The sequence below is a fragment of the Haliaeetus leucocephalus genome, unplaced genomic scaffold, assembly GCF_000737465.1.
Source record: "Haliaeetus leucocephalus isolate CR32 unplaced genomic scaffold, Haliaeetus_leucocephalus-4.0 Scaffold317, whole genome shotgun sequence".
Lineage (NCBI taxonomy): Eukaryota > Metazoa > Chordata > Aves > Accipitriformes > Accipitridae > Haliaeetus > Haliaeetus leucocephalus.
This window is the reverse complement of record NW_010972753.1, coordinates 1,633,438-1,656,461: the sequence shown is the minus strand read 5'-3', so window position 1 is coordinate 1,656,461 and position 23,024 is coordinate 1,633,438. Positions and strand designations below refer to the sequence as shown.

Sequence of the window (23,024 nt, the reverse complement as noted above, 5' to 3'; positions counted from 1 at the left end):
TATGGCCTCCTCACCATGAAGTAGTTCTATTAAAAAAAGGGGGGGGGGGGGTATTACCACAGTAGGCTAACAAAGATTTTCCTGCAAGCGTTTGATAACAAAGTTGGGGTGGAAGGAATAATGCTGATTTCAAAACTTTAAAATTTAAATACATAACTGTTTCCATCAAACACATGTTGCTTTGAAAATCCCAGCAATCTGGAAGCGCAAAGCAGCTTTAACGAGGAACTAATCAAACATTCACACTACTAAACTATTAAAGCCAGTTTATTAGCTAAAGATACCTGAGGTAATTAGCTACTTGGTATGACCTAAAATCCAAAATTTTGAAGCTATGTTTAGCAAGTCCTCAAAGTCCTTAATAACTAGGACTTAAAAGCAAAAGCGAGGAATTGTGATAGAAAAGATTATATGAGAGATACTTTGTAACAATAGTACTAAGGATATTAATTATTCTTCTCTATTCACGTATTTGATATTGTCCTAACAATAGAACCATTTTATATTACTGCATTTGGATTCTGAGTCTGGGCAGGGGGCTAAGAAAGTAAATTCCCTTTTTATCCTTTAAAATAGAAAACCAGCCTGCACTTAGTTTCTCAGTGTGACTTAATATTTGAAATGCATCCACATAAGTTACAGCCATTTGATTATAAAAAAATGCAATGTCATACAAAAATAGTGCATTACTCAAGAAATAATTTGTGATCCTTTTCCGTATCTTCTATCTGAGAGAGAACAATGGCTAGAAGCCCAACAAAGGTTACCCCTCTAGCATTGGAACTGAGTCCATCAGGGCATAGAGTATATGCACACTTATTTTTTTTGTACCTCAAATGCCTTTAAATGGGGAATAAGCTCCAAATCACTCAGCTGAGGCAGTGCACAGGGCACTTCTGTATGTGCTCTATATTAGGGCTTTTAGCTCAAAATCCAGTCCAGACAGAGTATTTGTGGATGGTGGGTGTCTTGGTCTTTCTCAGCCATCTTCCATCCTGGCCGCCACCTCCCAAATTGCATCATTCAGATTCTCACCCCGTGTCATCCAAAAATCTGAGTTTACCTCCAAATGTTGGTGTGAGACAGATGATGTCAGAAGTATGTTCTGTGACAACAGTGCAAGCCAGATACATGTCAGCCAAGTGACTGCTCTCCATCTCCAGCCCTGCTACACAAATTGCTTCCACCACATAGTTCCTCTTCAAAAAGGTGTTTAGGCAGAGGAGTAATTGCAGTGAAGCTTTTATAAAGGAGTATTTACAGGCCTACGGCTATGTTTCTGCTGGAGCATCTTGCTAAGTAAATCCCACAAGACATTAAAGCTGCGAGATAAACATCAGTGGTTTTAAAACTAAATAAACACAGCAAATCATTGTGAAAGCTGATTAAGGAAAGTAAAAAATACGTGATGAGTGCTACTAATGATCACTACTAAACAGCAATAAGAAGAACTACGGTGTTCAGCAGTAAAGTTTTCTTTAAATGTCTGATAACTTACAAAGTCAATATAAAATTAGACTTTTCAGATATTCCCAAGATTTCCGGGGTTTTAATTCTAAAGAAGAAAACTTCTTTAGTGAAACCTTAATGGGTTCCTGAGGAATAAAAGCATTGAGAATGATAATAAAAGCTACCTACAGATTTCCTAAGAAAGCAATAAATCTTCTATTCCTTACAGTTATCATTGTAGCTACTGCTACCTTTCTAAATCAAAACAAGCACACTCAAAAGGACCAGTCCCTGGCACCCTCTGAAGCCGAACACCCCAACTAAGTCAACAGCAAGATTTTCATGAACGCCATAAGGACAAGGAGTCACTCATGTTCTTCCTTATAGGCATTTGTGACTGAACAATTATGTCAACATAAATCTAAATTAATGAATGAACCAAAAGGGAAAAAAGCACAACCCAAAACAATCTCACGCCCCCTCCCCCCCTCAACCTGTACACCCATATCCCTTTAACACCTATCTTGTACCATCGAGAAAGAACAGGCCTTTTTTACTTATTGCAGTATAAACAGAGTACAGAAAATGCTCAGCCTCCGATTCCTGTGGGGAGGCAGATAGGCGTAGGAGAGAAAGGCAGAGAGTGCAAGGGAACGGTAGCAAAAATCACGATAGTCCATGGATTTGGTTGTTATTTAAATCCTTTTTTTTTTTTCCTCCAGTGTTCTGCTGCAAGGGAAGAGATGATTATAAAAATGAAACAAGAATGCAAGCCCTGAATTAAATAAGCCATCAGCCAGGAGGATGGTATTAAGAGTGAAAACCTGCAGGAAGTTCTACGAAACAATATCCTAAAGTCCTAAAGGGGGGTGGGGGGGGAATCCTTAAGCCAAAATAAAACAGCTGCATAGAAGCAGATGATTAGCGCGAATGCAAAGCAGGTTACAATAATAACTTGCAGTGCTCTGAGGGACCTGTGTCCGCTGGCAAATATCCATCCACTGCATGCTGGCCTGTTAGTTGGGTCCTGGGCAATGTGCAACACACATAGGAAATGAAACGGTTAAAACAAATTATGTGCTATTCTGCATTTTATTCCAAAGTCTCTCTCTAAGTAGGTATTATAACTCCAACTTTTCTAATTCTTTAAAGGTTAAAGCACAGACACTCAATAGATTTTTTTAGACTTCATACTTAGAGAGACATAATTCTGTCATTTTTTTTCTTCATTATCCATTTAGCACTGATAATGGGGCGGGGGAGGAACCCAACAACACTTAATTCTATGAAGAAACACTGACATTACAATTAGCCTCAAAACGTGCAAAATAATTCAAGCAAGCCAGCTTAATTTTAACTTTTCCTCCATCTTGACTAAAGAATCATTTTTGGTTAATAAATCTGAACGTCGGCTGTAACTTAAACAACACAAAAAAACAGTTTTCAATCCTGCTGGTGCTCAGTTACTGAGGTGAATACTGGAGTTCTATTTTTAAATTGAATTAATGTCTTAAAAAAAGTCAAAGGTGTAAAAAAAATGTACAGACTGTATATTTTTTAATAAACCACTAAGCTTTTTAAAAATCTGTTGTTAGCTACTGTTACAAGAACAATTGTAACATTGCTTTCTGTAGGTTTTTCACGAATGAAAAACTTTTTTTAATTAAATTATAAATTATTGTAAGTTAGTGAAGTACTATAAAGTACTTTGCATACAAAAGAAAGCGGATTCTGCGACAGAAAAAACACCTGATAAGGTGATACTGAAACATTCAATTTACAGCCTTAAGAAAGCACAATGAGGATTTTCAGTGTGTTCAGTGATCACATAAAAGAAGAGCTCAGCAAAGACATTTTGAAATGCTACGTTGGAATGCACTTGTTTTAAGTAGAGATCAAACCACATGTGTTTAGGGCTACTTACTAACGGAATTTTTCATTATCATTCTTCTGACTATAGCCCAATTCAATTTCAGAGCATGCTTAAATTTAGGCACATAAATGCTCCTTTTGATTTCAAAGTATGGATTCATGTACTGAACTGTTTCCTGATTGGGGAATCATGTCAGTTTTGGCAAAGATAAAACTGCTGCTCTCCAAAGGTATTAAATAGTAACATTTGCTCTCATTCACACTGAAAAATGTACATAGAGAAGCATTTACCTACACCATAGTGAATTAGCAGTATCATGGATAGGGATGAATTTGTGAGAAAATGAACCGATACTGAGCTAATTCCTGGGAAATACTGCAGCGGTTGATATTCTACCCACTTTCTCACTAACAGTGGACACATGAAAATGGATCAGGTGGCTCTTCCCCCCAGCTGAAAAACTAGACGGCGATGCACAGCTCCTTGTGTGGAAAACGAAGAGTTTGGCCAAGGGGAAGGGATGCCCTCACAGTACTGACCCCTTCTCACAGCTCAACAAGGGCACAACAAGCCACGGGACAACAGATAAAAAACACGTGTCGCACAAAAGGCAGCCAAGAAAACGAAGGCTTGGGCTCTTCTTCCACAGCCACCGCCGCCGGCACCTCCGTCCCAGTTTGGGGCAGGGTGACGGCGAGAAGCCCAGTGCGGCTGAAGGACGGGACTGGTGGGGCACCCCTCGGCCCTTGGGCCTGGGAAGCAAACAGGAACCCTCGCTGTGTGGCCTGTGGGGAGGGAACAGCCCATGCTCCGTTTCCGCATCAAAAACCCCACACGTAATTGAGGGAAATTGATCATTAATAATAACATAGAAAAGTGAGAAACTTTCATTTCCCAAGCTTGAACACACGAGACTAGCAATACTGCTCTTCTCCAACTCAGGAGGGAGGCAAACCCAACTAATCATCAGTGTTGCATACATTTATGAAAGGGTCAGAGAAAAATGCATTTCTTGTAAAAGTATCGTCATATAAAGTCATGCCAAGAAGCCACAGGATAAGTTTAGCTTTGCTCAGTTCAGAGTGATGCTTCTGAAAAACAGAAAAAGTCTCCTCGGGGCTCCTTCCTAGCCCACTCTCTCCGTTTTTCTCCACTCCACCTTCTCAAGTGCAAACACTCCCTCCAACTTCTGCTCGGGAGAGCGGTCCCTTCCCTCTGCCGTTGCTGAGCCACCAGGAGAACCCTGAACCCTCCCTGGACCCTCCTCCCTCCGCATGATGGGCACTGCTGCACCGCCTGGTCAACTGATGGTATAAGATGGTACCAAGGCCCTTCACAGTCATCTGTAGCAGACTGCTCTCAGAAATGCGTGCGTCAGGGTAAACGAGGATGCTCAACTGAACAGAACTACTTTAACTTCCTAGGTTATTTCTACAGAATTTGATATCAACAGTAGTTTGAACTCGCAGCAAAAGAGACTCTTCAGTTTTAGCAGAACCACAGGCAAAGATAGGGACAGACCTAAATGATGCACTGAGAAGCAACAGAAGGGTGGGGAAGGTTCTCTAGACTGCACTCCCAAATGAAGCCTGTTAAGCAAGTGCTTCTCAGTACCTACTTCTGGATTTCGTGAGGGTAGATGTACAAAAACGTGTTCAAAATATCCTAGCCTCATAGGGACATGTGTCATCTTATCATCTAGACACCTGTTATGAATTGTATGAAAGAGCAGATGACTAAAGTCCAATATAGACAGACCTTTTGAACCAGACAGTTAATTAAAAATTAAAGACAAAGTATAAGAAATTAAATATGCAAATTATCAAGTAGATTTCACAAATTTATAGTGGTGATATTAGACTGCAGAACCCAAGATGAATCCTGCTACTGAGATATGCAGAGGCATATACACAGCACAACCCAGACTAGTATTACAAAACCAGGCAGCAGAATTTTTATAAACCATTTACTAAGTACTTGTATCCCCTTATTTTTGTTAGACAATGATACAGACAGAGCAACACAAAATTGTGTGAACAAGGTAATGGCCATTTAAAATTCAGGAAAAAATAAATTGCTAAGCAGATGGTCTCATACCTGTTGTACTATTGTTGTCAGTTCCAGACAGAGCTGTATGACATTATTTCTTGTTACTGAGTAATCTGTGACTGCAGCAAAAGGCGATCTAAAAAAAAAACAAAGAAGAAAAGAAATGTTGAATAGCACTAGCATATGCCCACTTGCTTCACTGGTGCACAATGTGCTTAATACACATTGTTTCTAGAGATATTAAAATCACACAGAATACCCAAAATGTACTACTAAACTGTAAAATACAGGATACATATCCATGGAAAACGTTCATCTCTCCTTGGTTTTGCAGTTTTTAAGTTCCTCTTTAAGAAATTCCATTTACAAAAGCATTATTTCTCATAGCCTTCCAGTTTACTTCTGGACTGCCTTTACTCCCGCAGAAACCCACCCTGCCTTCTGCATCTGTTTGGGAATACGCTCATAAAGGCAACCAGAGGCACCGCTTCCACCTGTGATATGAATGGTGTCCAGATGTGACTCAGATCAGAGAAGCATTTGGCTGATTCACTGGGATTCTTGGGACCTGATCTAATATCTGGTAAATGTACTAGGGGGACTCAGAAGAAGAAAAATCTTTATCCAAAGGGGAGAATAACATTTAGAGCCAGAGCTGCATCAACGCTCAGAAGCGGCTGCAGAGGCTAATCTGGAGGCACAACCTAACATCCCCCACACTGTGCTACAATCAGAAGTGCTTAGTGAAATGAAAAGTGCAATGCAGCATTTAGAGAAGTCACCTGCACGTATCCTGTACCTTAAAATTTCATGTTACGATGTTTAAAATGCTTGCCTACCTAGAGGTTTGCCTGCTTTCTAGAGGCTAAAATGTATCTGGTTAGTGAGGCTGGCAGTCATCTGATTTCTGTACTACAAGTCTGTGTTAGAACCACAAGGATTGTAATATCTGACTAAACTAACAAAAGTATTGTTTAGAGATCTTGATCTATTAAGTGTGGCTGCCTTTAAATTAAGCTGGATGACTAGTCCCTTCCCCAACTGCCTTCTTTCATCACTTCTTAGAGCATACATACTCCCATATACCTTTAGGAGTTTTACAGCGCTGATCGGTATTATGCCTTCCTCTTTAAAGCCTAGAGACAAGTTTCCACTACAAAGAACTCTGCTATAAGCATGTCCAAATGAGAACTACAAATATAGTTCTACCGGTTCTTAATAGGTTTCTAAATTTCTTTTGCATATGCAGAATTACTGAAATTTTAGTGCAGGCAGATTTGGAACTGTCCATTAATAAACCCATGTGAACTCCTCTCCTGCTTCTTCCAATGCCCTCTTTCTTCTCCAGGGCTCCCAGTCCGGCCCTGATGGCTCATAGGATAGAATGAACTTTGAGGTGCATACTCAAGTCTAGCAGCTTTAATTGGATGTAATACATCATACAACAACACATACTTTCTGCCCATATTTTCCAGGGAGAAAAGCAGTACATTCTCTTTAAAATAAAAAGTACAGAAATTGGAAGCTAGGCAGAGTTTAAGAAACATAACAGCAACAAGAGAGTGAGGACTTAGCAGACAGCGTGTGGGTTAAGTTCCAAAAGGTGCCTTATAAAAGCTATTTGACACAGACATATACTCACAATTCAAGTTTTATTCAGTATATGGCAGCTGTACAGTAGGTACACGCTACAGCAGGCTTACCCACGGACACACGTACAGATTATTACTGAAGTTCAGGAGACGTGTGAGCATATTGAAGGATAAAAGGTAACTGAACTGCTTGGTTATGAACCATAATCGTGTTTAAAACAGTACATTAGCTAAGATGTACAAAACCACTGATATTTTTCGTTTCAAAATTGTAACTGTTGGGGTTCTGAAATCTACCCGAAACCTTGATTTAAAAAGGTCATGTTCATTTATGAACTCACTTTTATTGAAGATGAATGGAAGCAAGCCAGCAAATGGTATTATTTTACTGTAAGTATGGATGTTAATACAATTTGATCCTCAAATTACACAACTGGAATCTATCTGACATTTGAAAGCCTCCAGCAGTTCTCTAAACAAAATCGCATGGTAGGCTTTGGCTTCCAATACCGCATCATCTTCCCTCATACTTTTACAATTTAGTTTGGTTTCATGGTTCACGAGGAAAATAATGACATTTTTACCTCATTGCTCTTAGTGAAGATCGTTAGAAATGCCCCAAATAAACTTTGTTGGCATTGAAGAACAGGCAAAGGGACTGAGACATTACTCATTTTTGTTACACTGAAGTTTACACAGTGAAGATTTACTGAAAACAGCATGTGAAGCAGGCAGCAAGCGTGCCAGCAGGAGGGAGAAGACTACTAAAAATCAATAGCTAATATGTAATATTTTGAAAAGTGCTTCACAACTTGGAAAGATAAGGAGACAGGTCCATGTTATATGGACTTAGCTCCTGCAGAATACATAAGGGGTCCTCGAGCTGCCTCCCCTGTAGCTCTCTGTAGCTTATAAATCGACTCCCTCACATCAGTTTCTGCCGATGACTCTCTGGGGTATTGCTGTAAATTGAACCAGTAAAACTGCAATTCCCTTTCCTCCCTCTCCCCAGTTCAGACCACTTCCCTGGAAGCAATCTGCAGGCACAATTATACAGCCACTACTGCATAAGCAGCTGGGGAAATGGTAAAGGCTTCTCTAAATATTTACCACCAAAGGAAATGTACTTTGGTATTACATCCCAAGCCTCAATTTCAACAGTGAAAAGTCCAGCAAGACTTAGTATAACAACATGCCAGTAGTTTCAACCAAAATATCCTACAAGGAAGTTTCTGTTGATCACTGATTGGATTTCATAAAAGACAGTGGAAAACACCAATCTGACAAAAACCCTCTTCATTGATAATATATCCACTGATTGTAATTTTAATAAAGCTTAATATTATTGACTGTGAACAGATGAAACAATATGTATAAATGCAAATAAAGCCTACATGCACTGTAACTTTTCAATTGGCTGCTAAAACACTTCCCTTCTCAAGGCATCAGACACAGACCAAGTAAAAGGAATTCCTCGTTTAATTAGACCACTTCTCTCTATTTTTTAAAAATTATTTCCTTGACCTGGCTGAACCATTTCTATCAGCTTCCAATTTCTACTCTTTTCTTTCAAAGCCACATCCTTCACAGTCCCTTAGACCTTGAAGTCTCAGGTACCTCCTACAGCTCCAGTTAAGAAAAGTCCCTGAGAACAACTGCAATTTTCAACACGTGTGCTGTCCAATTCAGTGCTCTTTAAGCTAAACTAGAGCCGAAAAACGGCCTTGGACTGGGGCCACATGTTGCCCCACTTCCTGCTGTGACGGTGACCTCAGTGTCCCATCGTCCCACCTCTCTGTCAGTCATTTCCAAGACCTTTTCCAACATATGTTTCCCTATTCGTGGAACCTTTTCTACTCAGTTTCTCTTCTAATGTATTTATTCTTCCTTCAAAACCTCCCTGGGATTCTCTTCCTTTGCAACACCCACATGAAAACACCTTTGAGCCCCACAGTGCCCCTACCTGACCACGTGCCCTTTCCATTCGTTTCCTCTTCCAGACCCTTCCCGGTTTCTCCTTTCCATTCTTTGTCTACCCTTTCTACACCTGATATCTTCAGGAAAGGAGATACAAGCAATCACACCAATGCTCCTGCACGCACGTGCAGGGTGGGTTTGCCCTTGTTCTTTTTTCTCCTGCCTTCTCCTTTCCAACATTTGAAGCCATTAGCCATTTTCAAACCACTTTCACAAATGGGTGGGTAATAGGTTTCAAGGATAATTAAGTTCATACATGTTTTGTGATCAGCTGGAAAAGCAGGAGTGTCTTAATTTTTCCCCTGTGCAAACCCACATTGTGGGCCTGCACCTTATTAGACACAGATTCCAATAGAAGAAGAGCTTCTAAATACCTCATTCACGGGGGGGGGGGAACAACCCCAAAGCTTAAAAGCTTAAAAAAAAAAAAAAAAAGTAAGCACCTACTGTAACATTAAAGTCAATCAACTTCAAGACCTTAATCTATAGGAAATAAGGTGTCCCTAACACCTGGTATGACAGAGCTACTGGTTCTTTTCATGTTATTTAAACCAGTGTTTGAGATAAATAATAAAACACCTCTGAAACACAAATTTGTTTATACATGTGTAATGCAGGCTGTAACACACATGCATGTCTGTATACACTTTTATGAACTGAAATCTAACAAAAGTATTTAGTAGTATCAGCATCTTTCAGAATGCAAAAAACCTATATTATCTAACATTAGTTAATTAAGCCACCCTGAAGGATTGGTAGAAAAAACAGCTACATCAATATAGCACAGCTAATTTCCACACAGAATTAAGAAATACTACAACTCAACAACTATTAATACTCACAGCTACTGATTGCACGTGAAGGAAAATCCTTTCTGAACAATTAAAAAAAGATGGGTATTGTGAAGGAGATGCATACACTTGGTATTTCTACATCATCAACATTTCGGCCTCATATGCTTTAACCTCCTCATCTGTCTGCTTCACATAGCATTTGGTTAGAGGAAAATGATACATAGAAATAACTATTTCACTTTAAAAAGCTGTAATTTGAACAAATACAGATTGCTGTTAGTAAAAGCATTGCCCCCCCAAAAAAGTTAATCATATTTCACCACTGCTTGTAGTACTGAGCTATTTTATAACAATAGAAATTGTGAGGGGTTTAAAACCAATACCATACTTATTTTAGCATCCTAACAAAGGAAAACATCCTCAGAGCAGTTTGATTAAACATAATAGTCCAAAATTTTTTAAAGAGAGAGGTAACCAAATCAGTAATATAACTCAGTCTTCAAAAGTAACACACTAAGCTCAAATAAAAATCTGAATGTACAATATCACTGCATATATATTTGTGCCAAATCCGTCTAAGATTCATATTTTTAGGCTTTCATGAAACAAACATTTTATTTGTATTTCTAATGGAACTGCTTTATGTAGAATCAGGTAGGAATGCAGTAAAATTCACACTGGATAAAGGAATTCTTTAAATGAGTGCTTTGTTAAACATTTACAGCTGTTCCAGTAGCACAATATGCTTAAGTACCATAGCATTCTTAGGCAGCACTTACTGACAGGTTTGGCATACCATTCAAACAAGCATAAAGGGAAATGCATAAAGGAAACATAAGATTTACAGGTTTAAGACTGAAAACCAATTGACAGAAAGTGCATTATTCATGTGGCGAGTAAAGAATCACTAAACTCTTTGCTTTCTTTTTGTAAGGGTTTTCATTTGTCTTCCCCCACCATCTTGTGTGCAAACCACACTTACCCTGTCAGGACAAGCAATAACCAAGCACAGCTAACAGGACTGCATGAAGTCTCTTATAAAGGAGACTCTAAACCAGTAACACTTTCTTTGTAAGTAAGAAGTTATAGGCCTGCAAACATTCAAGCATAATTTTCCCAATGAATGCTCCTCTTTACTTAAAACTACAAAACAGTCACACCATAAACATCACCAAGGCTTATTCACCGAAAACAATGAGACAAAGAAATCCAGCTGGACACATTTTACCTACAGTGGAAGAAAATGTATGCATTGTGTATGTCACCATGGGGAAAAGGGGGAGATCCATTTTTGAGTGGGGAATGCATTCTGCTACCAGAGCGCTTTCAGACAAAGCGGGCTTAAAGGGTGCGCTGAAACTGAACACCTAGAATTGTTCATTCGTAAACAAAGAGTGTTTACAGCATCGCAGGCTGCACTTCTCCAGAGACAACAGAACATCACCAAAATAGTTTACATAGCCCACAGCCAGTCTTGGAGGTCCTGTTCTGCTGTCCAGACTTAACCACTGAAGCAGTCCAATGTCCTTAACTTTAGGCGCACATTTTAGTAGGACTTATGCATACACGTAAGTGCTTCACAGAAAATTAGCACGTTTAAACCCATGCCAAAATGACTTGCCCACCTGGGGGTAAAAGTCAAACGATTACACCCCACCACTGTGAATGGCCCTAAAAGCAGACCCAGACTTGCCAGAAAGGCCTTTTACTCCTAAATCTTACATTTTGTTGCTACTGTCAGCAATTTGACCCATATCTTTTATATGACCAACAATTTCTATTTACAGTTGGGCTTTTTGTTCATCTCCTTGTTCCATTTTGTTCATGTATCCAGACAGCAGTGGTAAATTAATCAGACCGGTGCACATTTGTCAGCCTGCTAGCTTTTTTCTGGCCACAGCACTGAAATGCTTGAATACAAAAATTTATCTCCACAAGATCTCTTTGTTCCTACTACTTAGACTTCAGTGTAATCTGCAGGAGCAGTTTAAGGTTTTTATTTCCAAAAAGGGGGTAGTAGTAGGGTGAAAAACAGGAGAGTTGCTGTGAAAGACATATTGAATCACTGCCCACACAGATGGCCAAGTTAAACAGCACACTAAAAAAAAAAAAAAAAATCCAGTGTTCCCTGACAAATCCTAATTCACGACCATTAAAATCTGTGACACAACAACAGACGCAAAATTTTGTAGTAGTTATCTCATGGGAAGTTGATTATATTTTTTTAAATCCTTAATTGAAAAATAAACTACCGCATCATCTTAATTGTGTCTTTAATGAAGACTCAGTTAAAGTCCTAAGAACAACCATCCCTTCCTCACTCAGTCTCTAAGTCCACGTTTATAGTTTATACAGATATTGTTACTATTTGCTAAGATCCAAAACATTCTTCTTGGTGTTGCACAAGATATATGGTATGAGCAGTCCTTGCTTCAGATAATACGGCCCAAGCACTACAGAGCAGGCAGAAGCAAGAAGCCCAGAAGCACAACCAAGAAATTTTTCTTGCTTAGTGCAGTCAGCAGGAAATACAGATTTCCAGGGTGTTTGGTTGGCAAAGACGACAGAAGCGTGGTGGAGGCGAATGAAGACAACATATCAAACCAAGAGCACCATGGAAGACAGCACCAGCAGAAGCAAGGGATGCGAACAAGCTGTGTGCTGGCAGAGCAAGGAGACAAGATGGGAAGAGACAGAGATCATAGAGCTGCCACCAAATGTCGCCCCAGGTCAGGTTCCCTCAGGATCCTTCCTCTTCCACAAGGAGCATTACGGTTCTTCCCACTTACGACTATAGTAATGAGCTCTACCTGTTAAATCTAGCTGTCCCACAGAAGAAAAACATACGAGGTACTGTGGGACTTGAAGGGGGAAAATGGGGTGCTTGAAGGGTTTGTAGAAGATGCTTTCGCTCCCAAGGCTGCCTTCACTTTGCAGCAGCCTCTGACTCATTAGGAGACAAACTCAACACTCAGTGGTCTGCCAACTTCTGATGAAAATACAACCTTCTGTCTGTCTGTCAGATGGTTTGTTAAGTTCTGGGAGAAAAAGTATTGGACGAATTCGAGCACCCTTCACTCAGGACTCATCACAATTTCAGTAGTACAATCAACAGACAGCAGCAACTTAGTAGAAAAGAATGAGATGCGAGTACAGTAGAAGAGCTGGCTGTGTCTTAACCAGAGAGAAAGTTAGTTATAAGCATTGCTAAATGGTCTAAACTTGGAGCTCAGAAGAATTTTCTGGGATCCCTATAATATCATCACTTTTCAGTTCATATTTGCCTCTGGACAAAACTGGGAAGTTTTCACTGGTGTCACTGAAGACCTTTTCACCAGTAACATGGTAAAATTTTGTTAAGGATGAAAACAGTAGTTTGATTCTCAACATCCTTTAGTTGTTCATGGTGCTTTTAGATCAAGAAAGCCACAGATGGATGATGTATATTTAATTCAGAAATCTCAGAGAGGCAGTGAACACCAACACATCCACACAAAAAGCAGCACTTTTACAAAGTGGTTTTCAGGTGGACTGTAAATGTGTGTTGTTAGGACAAAACTTTACCTGGGATTAACAGAAATAAATATGCCTAATTTCAATTTCAATTAAATGTGCAGATATTACTGGACATACTACCGTACAGAAAAAATACTTTTATGAGGTTAGAGATAGCTTTATGCCACAAAATTGCAAGTCATTCATGTTGTGGATCCACAGTAGTGAACTCGCAACAGTAATCCTACTTTAATTATACATTTTAAAAAATTCCTCCCCGGGATGTAGTGTGTCAGGCCTATAAAAGGCAGAAGAATTTCCAGGAATCTGACACATCAGAGAAGAAGGAGGATTCAGAAAGATGGCATATATTACTATTCCAAAGAATACAGCTTTAATGAATTACAGGAATAAAGACTGAAAAGAACACCAACGATCTAACTGGAAGTCTAGAACACCTAGATGACTGTATATATCATTCTTTAATTCCTGAGAAGTATCACTGGAGACATTCTGATGTCAAGTTGCTTTGAACATCAGGTAAGTAGTTTGTTGCTATGGCCTAAAGTGTGGTTTTTCCATCAGCCTAGGAGTGTCAAGTGGAAATGCACCATACTTTCACAAATGACTCTCATAGTTTTTCAGTAAAGCACCAATCTCATCAGCAAATTGGCTTGGAAGAATTTGAAGATTAAGGAAAGAGTATAAAATAAAACATTATTAAGCTAAAACATTTTTTTGAAGTCTTCTGGAAGAAAGGATAGATTTTGTGGGCTGAGAAAGTAACAGGAAGCTAGAATAAGTCTAAAAAGTTTAAGGACATAATCTATTAGTGTGATGACAGTTTATTTACAGGACATTATTGGAGAGCTATTTCATGCTCCTCAAAATCATCAGCCAGCCTCTTTTGAAAATAGCTAGAATTCTCTACTAAGTTTTCCAGTTCCTGAATTAAACTAAACCAGAAGACTTTTAAAGCCTGGCAATAAAAGTTACCCTAATTTTCATTAAAACTCAAATCTCTGACATACATCTGGAAGTAGGACTGCTCCAGGCAGAGACCTGGAACAAAGAGCATCCTTGGATTGGCCCTGCGCAGTGGCACTGCAAGAGCCGCAGCGAAAGTAACTCAGCAAATCACAGCTCTCGCACTCCTTTTGATAATTGTGCCTGGCCTAACGAGGTCCTTATAGATTGTTAAGTGTCATACAAAAACATCGTAAAAAAAGAGAGCTCGCTAGAGCAGCAAGTGAAGCACAACTTGTAAGGAGTCGTCACCATTCCCTACACAAGAAAAACACATCATTGCATTTCTATGCAAACTGGAGCTGCTGCTAGCTGCTTTTTCCAGATGTGACCTGAAAAACACTGCATAGGGGCAGCCTAGTATGGCTGTTACAATGGGGTGGATAACCCTAATAGCCGCTTTATTCCTCCTAATGGTTTGTTCTCCCCTCTCTCACACCCCAGAGATGGAACTGGTGTTAGAAACCAACCAAAAACTAAGATTTGGGGCCCAGATTTAATAGTAACAACTGTGCAGAATGAAATTAAATCCATGTTCCCGACTTTAAATACTTTATTTTTAAAATCTTTCTATCTCCCCCTAGTGGCCCCAAGAGCTTCTTAGGAGGAATACAATAAGCAGAATCCTATTGATCTCCAGGCGTTCTCACTTCCTGAGAAAAATGCAGTCATTGGCCTGCCTTCATCCTAATCTGGGGGCTTCACAACGAAGGACGAACAAACCTAACCAAAACACCCACATGCTCATAAATCAGAAAAGTCTTCAAACCTTACAGAAAACATTTGCCAGAACCAGGTGTTTAAGCTACACAGATATTCAAAAGGACCTTCCCAGAAATCTGTACGAAATTGAAATAACACTTCTAGGAAGCCTTATTTGGATACTAAAGACAGCATTGCTAAAGTCGGCTACCACCATGGCTGCCCTCATTTTTAACTTCTTGGAACTCCTGGGTCTGAGCAGCTGTCACTTCAGATAAATGCAAAATGACTTTTGCATTTTATTGGGAGTAGAACTGATATGCATGTTTTTAGACGTTATTTAATGAGATATCTTCCCCTACCAACACTAAAACCTGCTAACAGAATTACCTCTGACAAATACAATATAGCTGCCTTTGTAAACATAATTTTACTAAGAGGTAATTCTCAACACACTTCTGAGCTACAAACAAATTTCACAGACTGAATTCGTCTTTTAATACTAAAAGTCCATAATTTGGGTACGGTGCACAGTACTACAGTGACACATTAGTGCTCAGATGCAGATGTTTCCTAGCGTCAACAACTACTTTCTTCCTGAAGTTCAAACACTAAATTCATATTGAGATGCCAAAAACACATTGTTTTTCAATGTGTTAAACGTATATACATTTGAAAGTTTACTTTTAATACCAGACTATTTTATGACAAAAAAAATAAAAATTCATCTTTGTAACTAACAGTCTTTATCCATTAGCCACAATTCCAATGAGAAAACAATCGAGGTTATTTCCAAATAGAAAGAAGTGGTGAACACTGATCTGCCTATGCAAAAGAACATGGTTTTCTACTGCTCATTCTGTTTTAAAGCCCAGAATGATATGCTATTCTCTGCCAAAAATTATTTGCAGGGAGAAAAAATGAAGCCTACAGGTCTTCTAAGTAACAACAATAGGCTAGAGGCAGAGCTAAAAATATATTCCCCATTTTTCAAGTCTTAATACTAAACTCTTTCCACGAGATTGTATTGCTTCTGTGCACATCGAATGTTAAACATCTAAACAGAAATTCAGGAGCCCAACTTTAGATAGTCCGGTTTTGAAACTTGTGGAAAGGCTAGAAAGAGAGGAGAAAAGAAGCAACAGTGGTAGCTGCAATCTACTGAACAAAAGAAAGAGTTTGCAGTTCAGCTTAAGAAATAGAAAAGATTCATGCCTCACCTAAACCTTTCATATGGAAATCATTTATGGGACAAAAGCCAGTTTTCCTCAGGAAAATGAAACACAACAAAACCCACAGCAGTAAATCCAAATAATTCTGTTGGATTTTAAGAATTACACAAAGATCATGCTTTGAACAAAACTTCAGCTGCTGGATACAAAATAAGATATGCCTTTAAATCAAGATAAGCATTTTATTTTTGCTGATTAAAAAAAGCACTGTGATACATTTTATAAATGTCACTACAGATACAGTAAAGCAGAGCACTTAAATCCTGGTCCCACATACTTCCTAGGTAATAGAGGTAAAAGTATAACATAATTCCAATTCCATCTACAGTTTCAGAGGTATTTCACTGCCATTTAAAAAAACTACAACACAACATGCATGTTTAGACACACACACACTGGAAGTATACACTGACACCTATATAATGAAAAGTATGATCAGAGTTTTGTGAATTTGATACTATCAGAGCAATGAACCCGAGTTATGCAGGTCAAAGTGTTGTTCTGTATTAATAATAAAATACATATATAACCTAATGATGTCATGTTGTTGCTATATTGTATTTCCAGATATGTGTAGGGTTGCAGTGCATTTAGAAGTATTGTACTGAAATGCTACCTGAATTGCATGCCGACTTAATAAGAAAAAATTGCTACAAATATCCACTCAGAATTTGTAAATGAATTCTGCTTCCATTTCCATGTCTATGTCACATTTTCTAAAGAAGTTGGGGTTTGTGTGCGTGCGCATGATCTGGTTACCTGTGACACATTTGGGAGATTTTACCTGTCCAACCAAGCCAGCAGACTTTTAGCTGCTCCAATCAGATCCACTACCGATGTCAGAAAATCATTCGGTAATTTGCGGCTGGTCCTTCCATCATAGTGACCACTCCTCCTCCTCCCAGTGATGAAGTTCTGCAGATTTTTGGCAGATGCATTCAGTTTGTGAGAAAGGGTTTTTAGATTTTCTGTTTCCAAACCATAGTTCTGCATTGAAAAAAAGACAAAGAAAAGAAAGTTAGCTTTGCAGCTGAACATGAAGTACCGAGAACAGCAATACTGTTCTTCTGCTTCAAAACTTAACCATTCCTAATAATTAAGGTAGAAATACACCCACTCATTAGTTTTTAAATGTATGGCATGTTCTGTTTCTGAAGTGCATAAAAATAGAACAAAAGAAGAGAAAAATTATGAGTGATCTTCTAGCTGGTTTTAAGTGCACTGAGAAAAAAAATCTCAAAATTAAGAAAAAAACCTAGTCTGGAAGATTGATTTTCAAAGCAGTGCATCGCTCTCAGTAGATCAGACGGTCCTCTCAGTAGATCTGACGGTTAGGGATCAGTCCCTCATGTCCCTACTCACACCGATTCCTAAGATCACGTTAGGCAAGAGGGCTTGCAACTGGCAGAAGTATGCAGTATGGACACAGCGTGACACCGAAGTCTTTTGTTGGTTTCAGTGGAGGAAGCATATTCATTACGTTATTTTTATTCTTGTTAGCAGTAAAGGACCACCAGAATCACAGAGCAGAGAACACAGTGCTACTCTGCTCAATGTCTAAGTTGCCCTTCTAAAGTCAAGTTGTAAACTTTGCTTCCATTTAAGAGTCAATCCCTTAAACTTAAATTGCATTCCTCAGCTGTGCAGCAGACAGAAATAATTATGCAGAAATATTAACAAATAGTACTTGAACATCCTTCAAATATACAAATGTTGCTGAAACAACCCTGGAGAATGCCCTAATTTAATGTTCAATTACAATATAATATAGTACCATCAGTGATTTGTTATTTCTATAATAGATTTGTTTTCCTCACAAATGCAAAGAATGAGTTATTTCAAAAGAGATTTTCTTTTGCCTTTGTAAAGGAATAAGCAATTGCATAGACTTGAGCTTATTATTCCTGTAAGAGAAAAATGGGACTTCTGAAGGGGCTCCTCACCTTAAGCACATCACAGGGTTATAACACGGGGTGCTCACAACTTGTTCAGTTGACGATGGAAGGGGCTACTTACTTTCCTACCACAAATGATGACAGAGTAGGATGCAGAAAGCTGCACACAGAAAAATCTACTTCCTAACGACACACCCTGTCCTCACCAGCTCTCCTCCCAGGCCCCCGGTTTGGTCCCCATGCTAATACGTCCACAAGGAGGAGATGGGAGAAGGGATAGAATCATAGAACGGTTTGAGTTGGAGGGGACCTTAAAGATGATGTCATTCCACCCCCCTGCCATGGGCAGGGACACCTTCCACTAGACCAGGTTGCTCCAAGCCCCATCCAACCTGGCCTTGAACACTGCCAGGGATGGGGCAGCCACAGCCTCTCTGGGCAACCTGTTCCAGTGCCTCACCACCCTCACCGGGAAGAACTTCTTCCTTACATCTAGTCTAAATCCACCCTCTTTCAGTTTAAAGCCATTACCCCTCGTCCTATCACCACATGCCCTTGTAAACTGGCAGGCTGCTGTAAGGTCTCCCTGGAGCCTTCTCTTCTCCAGGCTGAACCACCCCAACTCTCTCAGCCTATTTTCATAGGAGAGGTGCTCCAGCCCTTCACGGAGCTCCTCTGGACTCGCTCCAACAGGTCCATGTCCTCCTTACGTTGGGGGCCACAGAGCTGAATGCAGGATGTATTTGCCAATGCTAACATAAGACCACTGAAGCTATTTACCTCAGTCTTTTTTCTATAGGAGATAGCTGGGGCAGGGGGTGGTTATTTACAGCAGTTGTCATGCTCCTAATCCAAACCACCTACTAAATGAACTTAATCTCCTCTTTAATTACACAGTTACACTGAAGCTAGCCCTGGTGAGCCCCCAGCCCTCCCGTAACATCCACTCCCAAGCGAACGGGAGAGCATCACGGAAAAGAGAGACTTCAGCACACAGCTCGCCTGCCGTCCGCCAGCCAGCCCCATTTCGTGCTTCAAAACCGAAAACACGTTGTGAAGGAGCTGCTAAAACAACAGCCACCTTCCCGCAGGAGAGGATGCACTTTGGGGATCGGCTTAAAAGGGAAGCGACCATACCCTGAGGTTGCACTTTAAAAACCGCTACTCTAACTTCTGTGACCATCCGTGTTTTGGGCAAGGAAGGCTTTGTGGGCATGTTTCTCAACTGCAGGTTTTGCACAGGCGCCATCCTCTGCCACCATGTTCCGCTCCCAATTAGACAAATTGTATGTCTGGGCAGTGACTCTTCCACCATGTAAATATTCGATAGCAATTATACTACAGATAGAGTTAGGTTATAAATAAAAAATTACAAGATGAAAAAAATAAATGGGGATGGAAAAGTAAAACGTACTTTATTATGCAGCTAAACGGCTCCCAACTAATAACTTACTAAACCAGTCCGAATTAAAGAGATAAACATCAGATAAAAATAAATCTGTTTTTTGCTGCAGTTTCCCGCAGTTGCTGTGGCTGAGAGAGCATGATGGAGATCAAGGACTGGGTAGGAGTAAATTGGAAAAAGAACCAACAGGTTTGTTCTTACTGCGTCCTGCTTCTTGAGCATCTAGCTCATTTTGGCAAAATTAACGGGGGGGGGACAAATGAAAGCTATTCTGGATGAAAGACACGTCACACAAAACGCCTTACAGATCAGCCAAACCAAAGCCCCACCACGAGCGAGCCCCACGGCCCCCACACAACACGGCGCTCACCTCCCCCAAACACGGGGGGAACGACCACAAACCGCAGGCCGGCCACGGGGGCGCCTCGAAGGCTTTCCATCCTTCTGACACGCCGAAACGCTGAACTTGGTAATTCAAGGGGCTGTTCTTAAGAAGCCAAGCGAGATTATCCAAATACCGCGCTTCGCCTTCAAACCACGTGAGGTAAACTAAGGCAGCGGGGGGGGCACGGGGAAGGAGCCCGGGAGACCGCGCCGAGGCCCCAGCTGGATCCCAACGCTCCTCCTCGATAACCCCAAATTATTTCATCCCCCTCTCTTCCTCCATCCCCCGCTTCGTCACCTTGTCTGTACCTCATCCCCTTGGAGAGGCGGGCGGTGGGTACCAGTCTGCACTGGTGTGCCGTGCCCACCACAGCCACGTGCGGGCTTCCAGTCCCACCAGAAAGGGAAGCACCAGCAAAAAGAAAACCTGCAATATTGAACACTGCGGACCGAGCAAAACGAGACTCAAAAATTTATTCTATGGCAGAAAAATAGGCTGCATTTACGGATGTGCTCCCTTAGAAAATCAGCTCTGATAAAAGCGTAGTGGCCTCTGGTTAACATTTCAAGTGACAACCACCTACAGATGCACTCTTTTTCAGATGTCTTTTTTCACCGTCAGATGTGTGGAAAGGAAGAGACAGCGTTAACAGATACAAAGTTTATTTTCACACATATTCACCAAATGTGTGTGTGTCCTTTAACATAAAAAACTGAGGGACAACTGTAACACTTAAGCTCCGTAAAAAAATTCAGTCCTACATGAGGAATGACACTGATTTTGGTAAAGCCTCCACCTGTAATAGGAGACAGATAAAGCCAGGGATGGAAAATACAGAGATAAATTTCAGGCAGAACATATTTTTGGGCAACTGTGTTTATTGAAGCCTTCAAGTAGAAGGATCCTAAAACAGCAGCCAAGCTAACAAAATCCCCACTTTGTTTATCACCAATATTTCTGGCCCACATTAAAACGAACAAAGAGTTGCACGTTCTAATACTGGAAAAAAGCTTGCTCAAATAATAACTGCCAAGTTTAATCATACTTTATATGCAATAATATACTATTAACAATACGGTTTTCTTAGAAATGCACTGCGTTTATTTTCAAGCACCGTAAGAAGATAATTGCAGGCAAAGGAGACAATTCTTTGTTTTCCCCTACTCTGCATTTAGCCGGCGCTAACACAAGTTATGCTTTCATTAGCCAAAATAAATTCACAGTCTCTAAAAGAACCACAAAGAAATCTCTGCATGCTTGTAGAGATTACGAGAAGCGAAGCAAGTCTACGCATCTGCTTTCTCAACGAGAGGCCATGGAGCAAGAGTCTCTTCAGAGACACCCCACCTTAACAGAAATGGCTCTAATGCAGTCAATTCTGGCAATCGCAAAACAAGAACTTGATGAAGCTAAGCTACACAGAGTAATAGCTTGTCAGCAGGTGTTCGAACTAAAGGTGGTGGGAGCTATTAATAGACATTTTACCTGCTAATTACTTTTCTGTGGCTTCACATGACAGTGTGAGTGATGAATTGTAGCTCTTTTCTTCACACACTGACAAGCAGCAGCTCTAATCATCACTGATGAGTTTTGCTTTTTTTTGGTGAGGAGAGCCAACCGAGACCCTCTACCAGCCCACCCTTACACCAGCACCACAGGGTAGGAAGAGAGTTCAGTAACCAAACTTTGGAAGTAAGGTGAAATTTTCTTGGATTAGCTTGATCAATGTTCATCAGTTGTTCCCCCACCTCCCCCCAATTTAAAAAGAAGGAAAAAAAAAAAAAAAAATCAAAGCTCATTTCATCTCTTTCCTGTGTTAAATTCACTTAACGCTTGCTGGCAGGGAAAGGCACCTCACACTGCTAGCACAGGTTAAAAGGTAAAGTGTTCCTAACTCATATAGTGCTAACTGTCTCTGCGGGCTCAGACAGGGTGTCTAGAAGCTGCTGAGGCCTTTAGGTTAGGGTATTTTTATGCTGCCCGTTGCAAATGCAAAGACATCTCAGCTAACTAAAAAAGCCAAGCTCCGACACCAAAAGAAGTCCAGATCTAAACACACCTCAATATGCAATACAGACATAGCCACAGACCCATTAACGAATCCAGAAACCCCTTAGAACAGATGCCTTGATCACAGCTCTTATGCAGCCACAAATGCCTCTACATCTCCAAGCACAAAGGCCACATCAAGTTCAATGACATCATTTGACTCCTGCAATAATCCAAGATAGAGAAATGAGCGTATGGCCCCTCCGCCTACCTCCCTAAAGAGCTGCTGCTTCTCTTCAGCCCAGAAAGCTGCTGGAAACCATGTGGAGCAAAAGGCATGCAGCAACCAGTGCTAACTCCTACCAAAGAGACACAAGATGGGAACTGAAGATACTACTGTAACAGTGGTGCTTGGGGGCAAAAAGGAAAATAAAAACAGTTTCTTCAGGCAGGCAGAGCAGATAACAGTGCTTACATTGATTAATTTCTGCTGCCCCTCTGGAGAAGGCAACCATGACTGAATAAACTACAGAAAGTAAAGGTTTATTTTCCTTTGGCAAATATTTGTCCTCAAACACACAAACGTTATTTTTAAAAGAAGGAAAAAATGGCAACCTTTTGAAAAGACAAACACTATAGTCTAGATAGCTGTACTGTGTAATAAATTGTGTGTGGTGTATAATAAATTACATGTAAAGAAATGTAACTTCTCAGTTATGCCTGGTATCTCTCAGTAATATGGATAACAACCACAGGGGTGAAATCATAAGTTTTCTCTCTAAGGCAACTTTTGAAAAAGTCTTTTTCTACTTATTCACAGACTGAATGCAGGAGGTTTAGGTAAGAATAGCAGATGACTGCTAAGAAACGGACTTAGGATAACCTCAGGCAAGCTTAATTCTGCTCCTCGCTATTTTTCAGTGCTTTCATCTTCCATATTTAATCCTTGAGTATAATTTCTGTATGTATTATTTATTGCTTTTAAACAAGCAACCTGGAAACAGTAAAGTTCATGAGAGCCCTCAGTTCTCAGGAAGCCTGGGTAAATTTTTAAATGAATGATCAAAACGGCATCACATGGATACCACAGCATGTGGCAGCCATTTCAAAACCACACCTCAAAATTTGGGGGGGGGGGGGGGGCGGGGCGGGAGACCCCAC

General features: G+C 40.3%; 1 protein-coding gene across 1 annotated transcript in view; it reads right to left on the bottom strand.

Moving 5' to 3' along the window:
* Positions 1-23,024, bottom strand: part of CNKSR2 (connector enhancer of kinase suppressor of Ras 2) — a 177,758-nt gene that overhangs the window by 147,287 nt on the left and 7,447 nt on the right. The window contains exons 3-4 of the mRNA XM_010571380.1: positions 16,974-17,176; positions 5,420-5,507 (exon numbers count right to left, since the gene is read on the bottom strand). Of these exons, the coding sequence (XP_010569682.1) occupies positions 5,420-5,507; positions 16,974-17,176 (291 nt within the window). The remainder of the gene's footprint in view (positions 1-5,419; positions 5,508-16,973; positions 17,177-23,024) is intronic.